This window comes from Megascapheus bottae, chromosome 3 (genome assembly GCF_031878675.1).
Source record: "Megascapheus bottae isolate mThoBot1 chromosome 3, mThoBot2.hap1, whole genome shotgun sequence".
In the NCBI taxonomy this organism is placed as follows: Eukaryota; Metazoa; Chordata; class Mammalia; order Rodentia; family Geomyidae; genus Megascapheus; species Megascapheus bottae.
The window spans coordinates 37,728,626-37,747,087 of NC_143511.1; the positions used below are offsets into that span (position 1 = coordinate 37,728,626).

Consider the following 18,462-nt stretch of genomic DNA (forward strand, 5'->3'; position numbering starts at 1 on the left):
CTACCACTTGAGCCACAGCTCTACTTCTGGCTTTTCTGACGGTTTAGTGGAGATAAGACTCTCACAGACTTTCTTGCCTGGACTGGCTTCCAACCACAATTCTCCTATCTCAATCTCCTAAGCAACTAGGATTATAGTGTTGGCCAGCAGCACCCAACAGTGGTTTTTCTTTTTGCAGTTGTGGGGCTCGAATTTAGGGTTTGGGTGCTAGGCTCCACTACCTTGAGTCAAAGCACCACTTCTGGTTTTCAGGTGGTTAATTGGAGATAAAGACCTTGCAACCTTTCCTGCCTGGCTGGCTTTAAATCACAATGCTCAGATCTCAGCCTTATGAACAGCTAGGAGTACAAGCATGAGCCACCAGTGTCCAGCTGGTTTCTCTTTTAAACTGAATGATGGATATATAAATAATGTTTTGCTATACTTTGCAAATATATACTTAAATTTTATACTAAAATTTTTTTTTACTAGGCATTGCTGTACTTGGCTGTAATTCCAGACATTTAGGAGGCTAAGGAGGGAAGAACATAGGAGTTCTAGATCAACCTGGGCAATGCAGTGACACTTTGCTTAAAAATATATATACATATATATATATATTAAATATATAAAACAGCTTTAAAAGGCAGCAATATTAGAACTGCTTCTAGAAAAAAATTAAATGCATGCTACACTTAACCCACTTAACCTCTATGTGTTATACAAAGCCAATTCATGTGCTGAGAAAATAGGAATTGCAGCCTACCACTTGTACCTCTTATACCTTGGGTATAAGAGAGACTTGTACCCAATAGACTTCTATGAAAAGACACTATTATCCTTTTTTTTTTTCCTTTGCCAGTCTGGGGACTTGAACTCAAGGCCTGAGCACTGTCCTCAGACTTTTTCAAGGCTAGCACTCTACCACTTCTGGCTTTTTCTGTGTATGTGGTACTGAGGAATCAAACCCAGGGCTTCATCCATGCTAGGCAAACACTCTATCAGTAGGCCACACTCCTGGCCCATTAGCCTTACTGACATTGACAGCCCGAAAAATATCAAGAGGGAAAAGAAAAAGGTTACATAGGCAAGGTTTTACAGACTGCAGCTGACAGGCCAAATTATCATTTGTATAAAAATTTCATCAGGGCTGGGAGTTTGGCCCAGTGGTAGAGTGCTTGCCTAGCATGCACAAAGACCTGGGTTCAATTCCTCAGTACCACATATGTAGGAAAAAAACCAGAAGTGGTGCTGTGGTTCAAGTGGTAGAGCTCTAGCCTCAAGAAAGCCTAAGGAGAGTGCTCAGGGCCTGAATTCAAGCCCTAGGACTGGTGCCAAAAAAATAAATAAAAAATAAAAATTTCATCACAAGACAGTCATATATACTTGCTGCCTTTACTCTATAAATACTTTATAAACAACAGATGCTAACAAGCTCTAATACATATTATTTTGCCTTACACAAAAGGGAAAGAGAACTCAAAGACAAATCAAAGCAGGACTTTTTAAAGATTTAAAAAAAACTTGACTTTTAGCTAGGCACGGTGGCTTGCGCCTGTACTCCTAGCTACTCAGGAGGCTGAGATCTGAGGATCTCAGCCCAGCACTAAAGTTCATGAGACTCTTATCTCCAGTTAACCACCAGAAAACCAGAAGTGCACTGTGGCTTAAGGGGTATAGGTAGCCTTGACCTGGGATGCTCAGGGACAACGCCCAGGCCCATGACCAACAACAACAACAACAAAAAAAAAGCTAGCTTTTCTTAAATACTAATGACATGATTATAAAAATTAATATGCTCTGGAAACCCCACTGAATCTCCTGAAGATTTACACTTGTCACATAAAATGTATCAGTATGACTTTTAGGACTAAAGGCATATTTGTTTCATCTCAAATAGCTCACAAAAGTTGTTCTTACCTGAAGAAACACCCTTTTTGGCTTTGGATTAGCAGGATTGGAGCTATATGGGAAAAAAGTTCCACTGCAAACAAGGAAGAACGTAACTGTACATATCACAGTCAGAGTGAGCATGGTTTTTTTTGTGCTTCGGGTTAGGTAGATGAAGTTTATCTAAAACAAAAATATTACAAACTGATATCACTGGCAGGTTTTTAAACTGACTTATTTTTTAACAGGTATTGCCTAATACGTAATGGAGAAGTTTATCAGCATGTGATGACACATTTTAACATTCAGTAAATAAAGCACTAATTCTCAGGGATTTCTATCAAAAGATGGAGCTTAAAGAATAGCAAATTGTTCATAAGCTACTATGATAAGTGAAAGCATTTCTCTAATCTAGAATGCTTAATATCCCATCTTGCATGATCTCCATTCTTAAGTGATAGATCCTGTCTATACACTATGAGTTCAGAAATAAGACCAATCATCCCAAGCAGCAAGTTACCAAAGCATGTATCCCTATCTGTCCTTCAACCTCCTAAGTGACACACTATTCAAAATACACCTCCTTAGAGAATTTTACATAATCCACCAAGTAATGCATTTCTCATCTACTATAAGGCTGGTAGGTTTAAACAAAGATAGCAGTTTGGGTTAAAATTTAAAACAACAAAAAAGCCTACCTAACATAATGCTGCATCTGCAGCCATTCTCAAGTTAAGCTGTCCTAAAACCTCCCTTTAAGTTACTGTTTTTACAGTGAAGTCCCCTCTTCTCCAATCATGAGGCCCACGTGCCTCTTCTACTAATCTTCAGAACAGGTCTGATAATGTTTACAAATCAATGGCAATCACAGATGACTATAAAGTGACAATGTATCGGGATTCCATCATATTCTATTAATAAGTCACCACCTTTTACACTGCTACCTATAAACAAGAAAATTAAAATTAAAATCCCACAGCATCAAGAGTTATTTCGGATTACAAAAAAATTAAATGAGATTTTAAAGAGTATTAAAGAGTTATTCTTCTCTCCCCAAAAGCTTCCCTAGTAAATGCTGACCTAGAAAAAAAAATACACTTTTACATCCTTTTTCTTCTGACTAGGGACATTTTCACTTTCCACAGTGAAAGTTTCCAAGGCTCATTTTTTGTCCCCTTACACATGATCATGACCAATGGCACAGAATTCAAATGTTCCACACTTGGGTCATATCTTACAAGCACTGTTAACTTCTAGTCATTCCATATAATAAAATAAGGGGTGGGGGAGTTGTATGTTAACATAGCTAACTTTGGACCAGAATTTCATTTACAGGTGACAAAACTCCACTATCTCCTTTTTTGTTGTTCTTTGTATTTTTAAAATGTGGTCTTACAGGCTAACCTCAAATTTACAATCCTCCTGTCTCAGCCTTTTAATTAATCTTCACAATAGCAAACCTATCTATTAACAAATACAGAGCTCTTCAAGATTATTAATAAAACCCAAAGAAGTTAACAATGTAGACAATAACATTTTAGAAGCTTCCATGCCTCCCACTACAAATACCAGTAAGGATACGAATCATAATCTGAAAGGTACCTCAGGTTTCTTTTAGGATTAAGACACCCAACCTTAAATAGTAATTTACATATGAATTCACTTGAGGTTACAGATGCAAAGTCATTTAGGAGAGCTTTCCTGGCACTGAGGGGATATCTATAGATAATGCTGACCATAGTTGCAGCACTCCTCTATCTTCATAGATCTTCAAAACCTAACTGCCACCATAGATACCTGAAAAAGTTCACTATCCATCCATGAAGAAATAAAATGTGGTGAAGTTACAATTCCAGTTTCTATTTGGTCTGCTTGCACCAATTCTCAAGGCATATTATGGATATTCAGCACGTAATCCCTAAGAATGACAATGAAAAGAGCCACAAAACAGAGACCTCCTTTCTGTAGATGCTCAGCCTGTTGGAGAGAGGTATGGACATAATGCCAAAGGAATCCTGGTTGAAGTTTCTGATGTGAAACTTGTCATAAACCAGATTCTCTTTCCTCTTCCAAGTCCCACGAGTAGCAAACACAGCACAGCACAGCACAGGCAGCAACAAAGGTAGGACTCTCTCTACCAAAGCAACACAATTATACAAAGGCCTATACTAGTACCTGGTAAATGACAGTACGTTGAAGTATCCTCATTGGTCATCACTCAAAGACACAGATTCAATTAATGAATTTTGATGCGTTAGCAATGAGGCAATAGAATTGCAGTGATAAAAAGCTTCACTGCAGTCTTCCTCAACTAGATTTAACAGCTCTAATACCACTAGTATTTTTATTAATATTTACTCCTAATATGTTCATAATATACTAGTTGTAATTATTTTTAAAATTCATCAACCAGCAATGTCTTTAACAATTCTCATTTGCTATATATCTTCAAATTCACATTCAGACAGAATGAAAACAGCAACAACAACAAAACTCATTTACTTTTCTTATCATACTGAGCTCAGCCCTTCACTGTAAACTTCTGCTTAACATTATTTCACATATTATGGCTAAGGTTAATACATATTCACATGTAAAAAAAGTGAAAACAAAACTTGTTTTCTTACAAAGTAAGAAGAGAGCACCATCGTACAACCAGCCAAAATGGATGCCAGCACAACATCAGGTGGGATTTCTGAACCACTTCTCCCAAGGATAGGGGTAAACATCTCAAATACTGCCCAGATGAGATACAGTGCGTAGACGTAAGGAATAAACATTCCCAAAAGGTAAAGGGCAATGAATTTTCCTTGGGTACCTAGGAAGAAGAAAGGAAAAACAGTATACACATCTAAAAAAATCTACAGAGAAATGCAGCATTTTGTAGGGATGATGTGTCTTGGCACCTGACAGAAAGTAGGTTTAGATGTGGCATTGGTTCTTTAGGTACGTGTTATCTACTAAGATAAAGTACTTCACTTAGGGAAGACAAAACCCAGTAAGAATAAAAATACACAAGGAATTATTAGTATAATGTTCTCATATATCAGCATATAAGAATGGGATGGGGTTTAAGGTGTAAGATAACTTACATAATATGAAATTTTAAGAAAACAAACAGTAACAAAATATAAAAAGCCTACTTGATTAGGTTTTTTTTAAAGTCCCTAGAAGCCTTAATGAATTTTTCCATTGTATCAAAATCAAAAATACCCTACCATGCTGCTTAAAGTCCTTGGGCACAAAAAGCTTTGTGAGCAATGGAAACACTACCCAAACAGCACTAATGAATGCTGAGGAAAATCCTTGGTAAGTGAGAATTATGAGAAAACCACAATGCACAAACAGTGAGACATCAAAAAACACTTCTCCCAGGTACTGGTCACTGACATTCTGAAAGAAAGAAAAATAAGAAGTCTCAATCATAGGTTATCCATAAAGATCACTAATTATAACATAATTTCCGTTGCTCGTAATTTTCATTGCTCAAGGAGCTTATAATCTCTTATCTCCATTGTTTAACAGGGTCTGTTTTTAAAACTGACAAAGGAAACATCTAACAAAACTCTCTACTGCCAGGAGAGGGAAATTTAATAAGCTAGAGTGGAAATACCATTTCTTATATCACCAAGGTAAAAGTAACCCTGGAAATGATCTAAAATAAAAAGATTCTCCTAAGATCACCCATTTCTATAAGATTTTGCTGTTTGTGTAATTTTCTCAAAAAACCTTCTAACAAACTAGAAAAGTAGTCTGTGAAGGAATCTGCTCCTCAGCTGCAGTACCAGCCACCACCAACATACCAGGAACACTGTGTGCCTTCTGTAGCAGTGGACTTGGTGGGTTTGACTTCATTCTTACATCCTTCTACAGGGTCACTTCTCCCACTCTGCACCTTAGCTCCATCTTTTATTTCCAATGCTTTCATATCAGAAAAGTTTCATATTAAAAATTCTAACGGCTGGGCACCTGTGGCTCAACCTGTATAATGCTAGCTACTCAGGAAGCTGAGATCTGAGGATCATGGTTCAAAGCCAGTAGGGGACCAAAAGTCCATGAGATTCTTATCTCCAAAAACCACCAGAAAATGAGAAGTGGCGCTGTGGCTCAAAGTGGTTGAGCACTAGCCTTGAGGCAAGCCCAGGGATAGCACCTGGGCCCAAAGTTCAAGCTCCACAACTGACTTCAAAAAAAAAAAAAAATCTATCGGCTGGGAGTGTATCCTAGTGGTAGAATGCTTGCATAGCATGCATAAAGCCCTAGGTTTGATTCCTGAGTACCACATACACAGGAAAAGCCAGTAGTGGTGCTATTGCTCACTGGTAGAGCTCTAGACCTGAGACAGCCCAAGAACAGTTCTCAGGCCCTAAGTGCAAGCCCCAGGACTAGCAACAAATAAATAAATAAATAACCCTCTAACAATTTTTGAGGCCCAAATTCTAAGGAATCCTGGAGATTTCTTTGTACTCTTCAGAAGAAAGCTGCCTTATGAACTTAGAAACATTAGCAGTTGTGTGATTCTACTAATAGAAACATGAAAGTTATAAACTTTCCATCAATACTAACATGGAAATTGATGTTTTTTTAAGTTTCTTTTTCCTTTGCCTTGGCATTTGTTTTTATCTCAGGGTACTTTTCAGAGACGTACATCAAGAGCTCGAGTTATTTATTGTCACATGTTTTTGGAATAAGTTCATTGCACTTTCCTTCGTATGATGGGAAAGACAGGCTATATTGGCAAACATTACGTTCAATATAGGATGAAAAGGTTTCGTCTTTCTTAAAAGATAATTTATAAAATTCAGTCCGGAGCTAAATGCTACGCAAATATTTAAAATAAGATATCTCCCAATGAAAAGTACTTTAGGTGTCAAAAGATAAAACATTCCTTAAATATGTTTTCATCAATATTTATCCCTCCCAATTCTTCCCAATTACAATTTAGGCTATGTATTGTTTGTTACCCAGCTTTTCCTGATACATCACAAAATAACTTTCATGCTAACAAAGTTTTAAAAATGATTCACTGATTTTGAGTTATACTCCAATTAAACCCCAACTCTCTTTTTCATTCACTATATTGTCACCTTGTCTTTACCACAGTGGACTTTTTACTGACAGTGCCCACGTGTGTGTGTATGCAATCCTACCTTGGGTGACATCAACCTGCTGTCTATTAAGCATCATATTCATGCTTCAAAAATCCCATTCATATGTCATCACCTCCTTCAAGAAGCTTTCCTGACTTTCACATGCAAAATCCCTTTCTCTTGCTAATTTACTACCTTAGCCCTGTGTATGGGTCACCCTATTCACTTCAGCCAATCACAGTAGTTTCTGCATTTTTCCATATGACACTCTGAGCAAATCAAAGGTAAAGAGTACATTCTCATCAATCTCTGTACCAGGAGGCCTTGGCACAGTACCATGCCCAATAAGTGCTTAAAGAATATTTGTAAAATGAGGAGAAACTGAGCGAAGGCCAAGGAAAGGGTGACACTATCCAAAAAAAGAAGTGTGGGGCCAGGAGTTTGGTCTAGTAGTAGAGTGCTTGCCTAGCATGCACGAAGACCCAGGTTCGATTCCTCAGTACCACATACATTGAAAACAAAGCCAAAGTGGTGCTGTAGCTCAAGTGGTAGGGTACTAGCCTTGAGGAAAGCCCAAGGACAGTGCTCAGGCACTGAGTTCAAGCCCCAGTAATGGTAAAACAAAAACAAATGTACTCATTATCTGACTTGCAAAATGGTAACTCCTCTAACTCTTCTGTATAATACCTTAACAATAAAATTATATTCAAAAAGTTTACCAAAGACCGGGAGCATGGCCTAGTGGTAGAGTGCTTGCCTAGCAAGCACCAAGATCTGGGTTTGGTTCCTCAGGACCACATACACAGAAAAAGCTAAAAGTAGTGCTGTGGCTCAAGTGGTAGAGCACTAGTCTTGAGAAAGCCCAAGGACAGCAGAGCCCAAGCCCTGAGTTCAAGGCCCAGGACTGGCCAAAAAAAAAATAATAACCAAAATGAAAATAAAACTTTCAGATTCAGTCCAAGTATTTATAGCCAGACAACTTAAATATTTAACATGAACCTAACTTTACTCAGGTTTCTACCCCACCCCTGCCTGTGCAAAACAACAATATCCAACCATATTTATATATTTATATTAATTTATGCATATATAAATATACAATATATTATAGTATTAACATGCTAATATAAACATATTTATATCTGGTTCATTTCTTGACTTATGTATTGTAAACATGGGCATATTTATATAAACATATAATACTGACTTTACATGTTCTATTATATTAACATATTATATACAAATATAATCCTTGGGCCAGGAGTTTGGCCTAGTGGGAGAGTACCTGCCTAGCATGGACAAAGACCCAGGTTCAATTCTTTGGTACCATATACACAGAAAAAGCTGAATATATTCTAAATAATAAAAAATGTGGAGCCAGGCACAATGGCTCATGCCTGTAATCTTAGCTACTCAGGAGGATGGCAGTTCAAAGGCAGACCAGGTAGCCCAGGCACTACAAAGCCAAGAGACTCTTATTTCCAATTAATCTCTAGGAAAAAAAAACAAACAAACAGGAAGTGGTGCTGTAGCTTAAGGGTAGGGTAGTAGCCTTGAGCTGAAGAGCTAGGCCCAGAGTTCAAGTCCCATGACCCTCTCCCCCCACACAAAAAAAAAGCCAAAGTGGTAGAGTACTAGCCTTGAGAAATCCTAAAGACGGTGCTCAGGCCTGGAGTTCAAGCTCTAGGACAAGAAAGAAAAGAAAAGAAAAGGAAAAAAAAGAAAAGAAAAAGAAAAGGAAGGAACCAAGAAAGAAACAAAGAAAGAGAAAAGAAAGGAAGGGTAAAGAAAAGAAAGAGAGAAAGAAAGAGGGGCCAAGAGTTTGGCCTAGTGGTAGAGTGCTTGCCCAGCATGCACAAAAACCTGAGTTCGATTCCTCGGTAACACATATATAGAAAAAAGGCTTGGAAGTGGTGCTATGGCTCAAGTGTTAGAGCACTAGCCTTGAGAAAAGTCCAAGGACAGTACTCATCAGGCCCTGCGTTCAAACCCCACGACTGGCAAAAAAAAAAAAAAAAAAAAAAAGAGAGAGAGAAAGAAAAGAATCATTATATAAATATATTTACATAATATATTAGCTGCACTAATAAAAAGCATGTGGTTCAGAGCCTCATAGTGTAATTCTTTTGGAAACTGAAGCTACTACAATAAAAGTATGGCCTAAACCATATGGCTAATCTTGAAAAAACCTTTCTTCATAAGACTTGAGACTATTGGAAGGTTCAGATACTAAAAACATACGAAGGGAAGGATGCTGGATTACCATGTTCCATGTGTCCATTCTAATCCCTATCAAGAAAAATTGAAAAAAAAAAATCATCTACTGATTACCTTCAAAACAGAGGAGCTAAGATTTTCTCCTAAAATTCACTTGAAAAAAATCAGTATGGGGGCTGTGAGTTTGGCCTAGTAGTAGAGTGCTTGCCTAGCATGCACAAACACCAGGGTTTGATTCCTCGGTACCACATACATAGAAAAAAGCCAATGAAGTGGTGCTGAGGCTCAAGTGGTAGAGCAACAGCCTTGAGCAAGTCCAAGAACAGTGCTCAGGCCCTGAGCTCAAGCCCAGGATTGGCAAAAATAAATTAATTAAAAAAACAAAACAAAACAATATGACAGTCATTCACTATAATTCATCTATTCATTACCACAACTTCTACTTTTATTTTTACCAAACACAGCTGAAAGCATAATGTAAGTCTCTAAAACATCAGTATGGTTCAATTAAAATCCCCATTTCCCTTTGCTTTTTTTTTTGGCCAGTCCTGAGCCTGAACTCAGGGCCTGAGCACTGTCCTTGGGCTTTCTCAAGGCTAGAGCTCTACCACTTGAGATGCAGCACCATTTCTGTTTTTTTTCTATGTATGTGGTACAAAGGAATTGAACCTAGGTCTTCGTGTATGCTAGGCAATGACTCTCCCACGAGGCCAAACTCCAGGCCCTAGCTTTCCTTTTTTAAATCTTTATAATGTGGGGTTTTTTTTGCCAGTCCTGGGGCATGAGCTCAGGGCCAGTGCACTATACTTGGACACTTTTTGCTCAAAGCTGGTGCTCTACCACTTGAGCCACATCACCACTGAATATGTGGTACCAAGGAATCAAACCCAGGGCTTCATGCATGCTAGGTGAGCACTCTACCACTAGACTATGCTCCTGGCCCCCACAATGTGTCTTTAATAATACAAATGCATGTTTTCAGAACTTCCACAAAAAAACATATAAGGAAAAAATGAAAGAAAAACTGAGAAAGTTTGTGTGTCTCATAGTTTGGTTTTGTTTGGGTTGGCTACACTTGGGTTTCAACTTAGGGCCTATTGTTCCCTAGGCAGAAGCTCTGCCAATTGAACCACACTCCCAGCAAAACTGAAAATTTTAAATGCAGGCTTCTTTCAGCAACAAATACCATGTGTTAATGCTATATGCAGACTCTGCCTAAACGAAAAGGAGACAGCAATGAATAAGCAATCCCTGCCACCAGGAAGCTTACATTGTGGTGGTGAATAGTGACTTTAAAACAATACAAATAACTGCATGAGCCCAGGATGGACTAATAGTTGTAACACTACAGCACGTGCAGAGAGCTGTGCAAATAAGCCATATATATATATCACCACCACCCTAAATGGTATTTACATTAGCTTCATAACCTCAATTACATTCTGCATCCCAACTCTCAGAATAAGAAAACGACTAGTAAATGAAGACAATTGTGGAGAATTCTCTATAAACATGCTGAACAGCTCCAAAAACTAATTACAATGAATCCCATTTGAGCTTGTCTTCAATCCTTGCAACCAGCAAAAATAAATCAATAAATATGCCTTACACTTACCGCATAATAAAATCTTTTTGCAAGGGTATGTATGAATATTATTTTGAGTATAGCTGCAGTCCCATACAGACAAACGGAAACATAGAAGTGGTTATACCATGAGAGAGACTGTCCAGTAAGAGAGACCAACACTGCTACAATGAGAACTGTTACAAGGCTTGTAAACCAGCTAATGAGAGTAATGGCAAGTCCACACATGAAGTCTTTTGTATAGTTAAAATCTAAAGAAGAAAAAAAAAGTTACAGTCATCATTTTAATCAAATGAGTTTCATAACAAGTTGCAGGGCTAAAGTTACAAATGTTAAAACAAAACATCCACCAGGGAAGTTCAGGGAACAGTAACTGAGAGTCTGTAGACACTAAAGACTCAAAGATACATCTTGTAGGAACAATTCAGATACATTGCTTCCTAGGGAAGTGGGCAGTTTTAGTCTTCATCATCTTTGTGATGCTTTGTGTACCAAAATACAGCAAGGACAGAGGCAAAGTTCTGCATAAAATCTTGCTATAAGAAGCTAGTCTAAAAAGTAGGTCATGGGGGAGATAATATGATAAAGAATTAACTTGCTGTTAAACATTTTATCTTGTAACAGCATATAACAACTTAAGACTAAAATATTTAAAACAAAAGGAAACAATTTTACAAAATGCATTTCATTCATCTTCAGGAAAGTATGGCACTAGTCTATAGTGTAAAAAACTTTTTTTTCTTTTTTGGTGTCACTACTGGGGTTTGAACTCAAGGCCTCATATTTGTGCTTGGCTTTTTTACTCAAGGCTAGTGCTCCACTCCTTGAGCTATACTTCCACTCCTCTTGAGAAATAGAACTTTTTTTAATGGGATTTTTTTTTTTTTTACTAAAAGTCAATCTATATAAGCTATTTTTCTTTTCTTTTCTTTCTTTCTTTTTTTTTTTTTTTTTTGTGGGTCATGGGGCTTGAACTCAGCCTGGGCAGTATCCCTGAGCTCGTCAGCTCAAGGCTACCACCCTACCCTTGAGCCAAGCCCCACTTCCCATTTTCTAGAGGTTAATTTGAGATAAAGATTAATAAGAGTCTCAGATCCTTTAGTGCCTGGACTGGCTTTGAACCTTTATCCTCAGATCTCAGCCTCCTGGTAGCTAGGATTATAGGCATGAGCCCCTGTACCCAACAAGCTATTTTTCAATAACACCTATATGGTACTTTTATGAAATAAGTTCATGTAAATAGTCCCTTTTATCAAAACCAAAAGTACAGTGTATATGTCAATTTAATATTTAGTTAGGAATTTCTTAAAACACAAAACAAGTATTATAAAGATTATTTAACTTCCTGGAAAGATACAAACACAATGATTAATAACATTCTAACAAATCTTATACCCATGTCTATATTTGCATTTTAGAGGAAATACTTACTCTTATGCTTGGGCTGCAATAACTTTTTGCCCAGGTATAAAAGAACTGCCATTATTACCATGTAGTTTATGATTGCACCAACACGGGATGGGTAGGCAATAACAAACAGGCCAAGAACATCAAAAAAGACCATGTTTCCATGTTGATACTCAGATGAAGAAGCTAACATATCAGTTGTAGCTAGATATTTAAGGACTGCTAAAATATTGTCACCTATTAGTAAGAAAGAAAACAAAGATGAACAAACTATTAGAATGCAACTTGCATATCCATGTAAAGCAGAAATAAATTATCTATTATTTGAATAATGAAGTAGCTGGAAAGAACATGGACAAAGTGTCCTATCATGCTACTCTCTCCTTAACTTTTCTTTCTAAATTTCTCTGATACGGTCTCTCCTCCTTTCTCCATTTCCTCTTCATTTACAAGCTTATTAGTCTTCCCTTCTATTAGAATGAGTCTTTATGGTCAACACACAGATATGTTAGATCTAATTACTTTACCATATATTAGCTATACCAGACATTTTTAGATATCAAAAATACCATAAATAAAAGAGCAAAAGAACTCTTATAAAGCTTACAGGCACAGAGCAAGTTATTACAAGGCAAAAATTAATAAAGAAAAAAGGCAGCCGGGCGCAGTGGCTCACACCTGTAATCCTAGCTACTCAAGAGGCTAAGATCTGAGTATCAAGGTTCAAAGCCAGCCTGAGTACAAAAGGACCTGAGACTCCTATCCCCAATTAACCCCTAGAAAACAGGAAGTGGGGCTTGGCTCAAGGGTAGGGTGGTAGCCTTGAGCTGAAGAGCTCTGGGACAGTGTCCAGGCTGAGTTCAAGCCCCTGGCCCACAAAGGAAAGGAAAGGAAAAAGGAAAAAGAAAAAAAAGGAAGAAAGGAAGGAAGAAAGGAAGAAAGAAAGAGAGAGGGAGGAAGGGAGGGAGGAAGGGAGAGAGGGGGCGGGGCCAGGAGTTTGGCCTAGTGGTGGAGTGCCTAGCATGCACAAAGCCAACTTCCTGCTGCTCAGTCCATCCTTGACATTCTTTATAGTCACTTAAGATGCACACTCTTATCCGATTTCCTTCATTTCAATTTTACTCACTTTCATTTAACGTTATTTGTTTTAACCTTCTTGCTTAAAATGAATACATATCTCTAAAACTTCTTCTAAAAATCATGCCCATTGTCTAATCTTGTGTTGTATACCTTTAATTCCCAAACTTACATGCCTAGATGTGCTGTTATAATACCACCCCTGAGTTAATCATTCAGATCCTTGCATCTTACTAGTCTAACAGAGCTCACAGTCTGCTTCTCCTAGCCAATTGCATTTAATTTAGAATCTCTCAAATACAGCTGATTTATTGTTCACAATGTATCTAACTTTTTTTTATCCTTCCCCTTCTGTTGACCGTCTTTTGTCAACACCATGACTAGGATCCTCCTTCTTCTGAATATAACTCACTGTGAAAGGAGTCCTTGCTAGGGACTCTCTAGAGCATTACCAGTGCAACATTTAAAACCACCTGAATGACTTCATTTGGAGACCTAAAAGTTCAAAAATTCTTCAACAGAGCCGGTGCAGTGGCTCACACCTGTAATCCTGAGATCTGAGAATCCTGGTGAAAAGACAGTCCAGGAGGGCCGGGAGTTTGGCCTAGTGGTTAAAGTATTTGCCCAGCATGCACAAAGACCCGGGTTCAATTCCTTGGTACCACATACATAGAAAAAAGCCGGAAGTGGTGCTGAGGCTCAAGTGGTAGAGCTCTAGCCTTGAGAAAGTCCAAGGACAGTGCTCAGGCCCTGAGCTCAAGCCCAGGACTGGCAAAAAAAAAAAAAAAAAGACAGTCCAGGGATGACTTTAAAGTCCATGAGACTCATCTCCAATTAACACCAGAAAACCGGAAGTGGCTCAGGGGTAGGGCAGCAGCCTTGAGTTGAAGAGCTCAGAGACAGCATCCATGCCCAGAGTGCAAGTCCCACAAGCAACAAAAAAAAAATTAAAAAAAAAAAAGAACTGTTAAGGAACAAGCCAAGAGTTTGGCCTAGTGATACAGTGCTTGCCTACCATGCACGAAGACCCAGGTTCAATTCCTCGGTACCACATAAATAGAAAAGGCCGGAAGTGGTACAGTGGCTCAAGTGGTAGAGCATTAGCTTTGAGAAAGCCATAGGATAGTGCCCAGACCCTGAGTTCAAGCCCCAGGACTGGCAAAAAAAAAAAAAAAATCCTTAACATCTTCCTGCTTATTCTTTATTTTGTTTGTTTGTGGTGTTTAGAATGGAACCCAGGGCCTTGGACATACTGGGTTAAGTGTTGTACAACTGAATTTTTGCCAATTCTTAAAGCTTCCTATGATTTCCTCTCTCCGAAATACTTCAACCAGATCTTGTACTACTTCTGAAGATGCTACTTCCATTCTAGTCTGTTAGGCTAAACATCAACATAGAGTCTTTTGCTTGGAGCATCCTCTTTTTTTCACAGGCTAAATTCTATCTATTCTTTAGGCCTCAGCATCTGAGCTGCCTCCTCTTAAATGTTCTAGATATCTCTAGAAGGCACCTTAAATTCCTATTCTATAAAGTTTCTCATTTATCTTCACCAATCAATTATAGACCATGTAATCATTTTCTACAATAGACAAACTACCTGTACCTGTATTCTACTGCCACCACCAACTCACAGCTTTTAACTTGACCCCCCAAAAAAGGAAAATATTAAGAACTCTCTTTTAGTGAAGACTATTACTTAAGCAGTGTTCATTCCAACTCCAAATCCTTAGCCCATTCTACCACAAACTGCTTCTCCAATGCATATGCTACAAAATATGCACATATTTTGTGTCACCCAATATTTCATCTTAGTGCATATCAGAAATAGAACTTTGAGATACCAACCTGCTCTCTGAATAGAATCTGTTAGAATTCTATCCGCTGTGTCATACTTTGTGTGATAAATGTATCCATTCTCAATAAAAGCTAAATCTATTCCTGTAACACACAAAGGGAGTAAAAAGTCATTAGGTAGCTAAGCACATGGCTCACGCCTATAATCCTAGCAACTTAGGAGGCTGAGATCTGAGGATCATGGTTCAAAGCCAGTCAGGGCACTAAAGTCCAGTCAGGGCACTAAAGTCCAAGAGACACTTATCTCCAATTAACCATCAGAAAACTGGAAAGTGGTGCTGTAGCTCAAGGGGTAGGGCAATAGCCTTGAGCTGAAGAGCTCAGGGGCAGCACCAGGCCAGAGTACAAGCCCCATGACAAAAAAAAAAAAAAAAAAAAAAATCATTTGGCTTTTAAAGATTGACCTTGGGCCCAGAAGTTTGGCCTAGTGGTAGAGTGCTTGCCTAGTATGCACGAAGACGGGGGTTCAATTCTTCGGGATCACATACATAGAAAAAAAAAGCCAGAAGTGGTGCTGTGGCTCAAGTGGTAGAGCTCTGGCCTTGAGAATGCCCAAAGACAGTGTTCAGGCCCTGAGTTCAAGCCTCAGGACTGACAAAATAATAATAATAATAATAATAATGACTGACCTTGCTTTAGGCTTATTTCTTTAATAAACTCCTAAGAGATAAAATGTCAAAGCAATGGGATAATTGATTGTCCTGCCATATTTATGAAGAATCTATATTAATTCTCTTCCATGCTTATAAAATCTACAGTTACGAGTTATAATCCAAAACATGATTAAGGAAGTATACTATTGAGGCCGGGAGTTTGGCCTAGTGGTAGAGTGCTTGCCTAGCATGCACGAAGACCCGAGTTCAATTCCACGGTACCCCACATACATAGCAAAAAGCCAGAAGTGGTGCTGAGGCTCAAGTGGTAGAGTGCTAGCCTTGATAAAGTCCAAGGACAGTGCTCAGGCCCTGAACTCAAGCCCAGACTGGCAAAAAAAAAAAAAAAAAAAAAAAAAAAAAGGAAGTATACTATTCCACAGAGAAGAGGAATTCACGCAAAGAGTACGAAATCTGATGTACTGAGTTTGGTCAGTCAGTCATCAAAACTTTACCCTCTATATCCTTGGCTGGTCAAAGTCAGGTTTTGTTTTTTGGGGGTTTTTTTTGCCAGTCCTAGGCTTGAGCTCAGGGCCTGAGCACTGTCCTTGGACTTTCTCAAGGCTAGAGCTCTACCACTTGAGCCTTAGCACCACTTCCGGCTTTTTTTTCTGTATGTGGTACCAAGGAATTGAACCTGGGCCTTCGTGCAATGCAAGGCAAGCACTCTACCACTAGGCCAAAGTCCCAGCCCCCAGAGTCAGTTTTTTGTTTGTTTTTTGGCCAGTCCCAGGGCTTGAGCTCAGGGCCTGAGCACAGTCCTTGGGCTTTCTTAAGGCTATATAGCCTTACCACTTAAGCCACAGTACCATTCCTGGATTTTTCTGTGTATATGGTCCAAGGAATCAAACCTGGGTCTTCATGCAAGCAAGGCAAGCACTCTACCACTAGGCCAAACTCCTGGCCCCACCAGAGGCAGCGATGGCGGTGATGGCAGTGACATCGGCAGTATTCTCTGCCTCTCCGCCACCTCCACCTCAGCCTCTCCCCAGGCTGGCAGCGTTGGCGGGGAGGGGGACAGTAGTGTAGACGCCGGCCCCTGCCTCAGCAAAGATACCATATTGAGTAAACAAAGACTGAGCTTTGTATTGAAGGCATCTGGAATAGTGCTACAGTTTGAATAGTAAAAGATTTCACATTATGAAGTGAATAAGAGTATTGGACAAAAATAGATGTTGTAATGTCTACATCATGATGTTTTAGCTCCCTGGTTGTTGCACAGGCTCACTATTTACACAAAGTTCATGTAGAAAAACTGAAGCAATTAAAGGGTGAATATGATCAGATTTCTCCACCACACTCTTGGCCTGATAAGGAGAATCCCTTTTTGTCAAGCTAATGAAGCATTCAATGAAGTCTTCTGACTCTTTTCAAGATGAACTTGAAGACTACATTAAAGTACAGAAAGCCAGAGGCTTAGAGCCAAAGACTTATTTCAGAAAGATGAGAGATGACTGTTTGGAAACCTGTGGGTACAGAGAAGAAGTCGAGTTCAGGCACAGGTACAAAATGTTTGATCAGACATTCCCATCTGAAACTGTGCAGTTGTATCCAAGATCATGCAATACTTCACAGAAAGTGGAAAACCAGTTACCTCAATGGTTGCCAGCTCAGGACAGCAGGCTGAGACTAGATTCTCTGAGCTACTGTCACTTTGCCAGGGACTGTTTCTCAGAAAAACCAGTAACCCTGAACCTTAGTCAGCAAGAATATAATTTTGGTCTATACAATGCAGAATCTGGAGTTCCCAAACACCTCTCCGTAGGATACAATACTAGTACCCCTTAATGTAGTCATAAACAGATGCATCACAACAGAAAAAGGCACCCAGAGGAAGGCAGAGAAAAACCAGAGGAAGAACGGCCTAAGCATAAGAGGAAAAGAAGTTCTGAGGAAATGGATTTAGACAAACACAAAAGCATCCAAAGAAAGAAAACGAAAGTGGAAACAGACTGGACAGGTCGGTACAGAAAAGCTTAAGAACCAAAAGGAGAAAAAGAGCCGAGATGTAACCTCTAAGAAAGCGGATCATAAGCGTAGAAAAGAGAAAAAGGAACAAGGCAAAGAAAGAACAGAGGAGGAAATGCTATGAGATCAGTCTATCCTCGGATTTTAAAAGCGCTCTGGGCCGGGAGTTTGGCCTAGTGGTTAAAGTGCTTGCCTAGCATGCATAAAGACCCGGGTTTGATTCCTCGGTACCACATACATAGAAAAAAGCCGGAAGTGGTGCTGAGGCTCAAGTGGTAGAGCTCTAGCCTTGAGAAAGCCCAAGGACAGTGCTTAGGCCCTGAGCTCAAGCCCAGGACTGGCAAAAAATAAAAAATAAAAATAAATAAATAAATAAAAGCGCTCTGGTTGGTTCTCCTGTGGTTTGATTGAAAGAATTGAGGAGTTGGTTCTATGATACTCATATCACTTATCTTATTTGAACACATACTTGTAAGGCCACGTGAACAAGAAGTATTTAGTATGCTTGGTCTCCAACATGGAAATTACTTTTCCTTATTTTCCAAAAGCATTTTAATGGTTTTCTTACATGCAATGTCCCTTTTTGAGGGTGGCTCTGCTTGCATTCATCAAATTGCTGTGATGGTGGAATTAATTTCCTTGATAGATGATTTATTTTAAAAGGAAGGATTAATAGACTGCAGAATGTTTCTTGGTTGTGTTTGTTTTCATTTTGAATTGGACATTTTAATGTTTATTGGTT

At 38.9% G+C, this 18,462-nt stretch overlaps 1 protein-coding gene and 1 pseudogene across 1 annotated transcript in view; one reads left to right on the top strand and one right to left on the bottom strand.

The window, feature by feature from the left end:
* The window catches only part of Ermp1 (endoplasmic reticulum metallopeptidase 1), a 38,130-nt gene that overhangs the window by 4,799 nt on the left and 14,869 nt on the right, over positions 1 to 18,462 (bottom strand). The window contains exons 6-11 of the mRNA XM_090329947.1: positions 15,091 to 15,183; positions 12,193 to 12,405; positions 10,792 to 11,012; positions 5,088 to 5,262; positions 4,497 to 4,687; positions 1,900 to 2,052 (exon numbers count right to left, since the gene is read on the bottom strand). Coding sequence (XP_090186073.1) covers positions 1,900 to 2,052; positions 4,497 to 4,687; positions 5,088 to 5,262; positions 10,792 to 11,012; positions 12,193 to 12,405; positions 15,091 to 15,183 — 1,046 coding nt within the window. The remainder of the gene's footprint in view (positions 1 to 1,899; positions 2,053 to 4,496; positions 4,688 to 5,087; positions 5,263 to 10,791; positions 11,013 to 12,192; positions 12,406 to 15,090; positions 15,184 to 18,462) is intronic.
* Positions 16,758 to 17,868, top strand: LOC150065375 (lysine-rich coiled-coil protein 1-like; annotated as a pseudogene).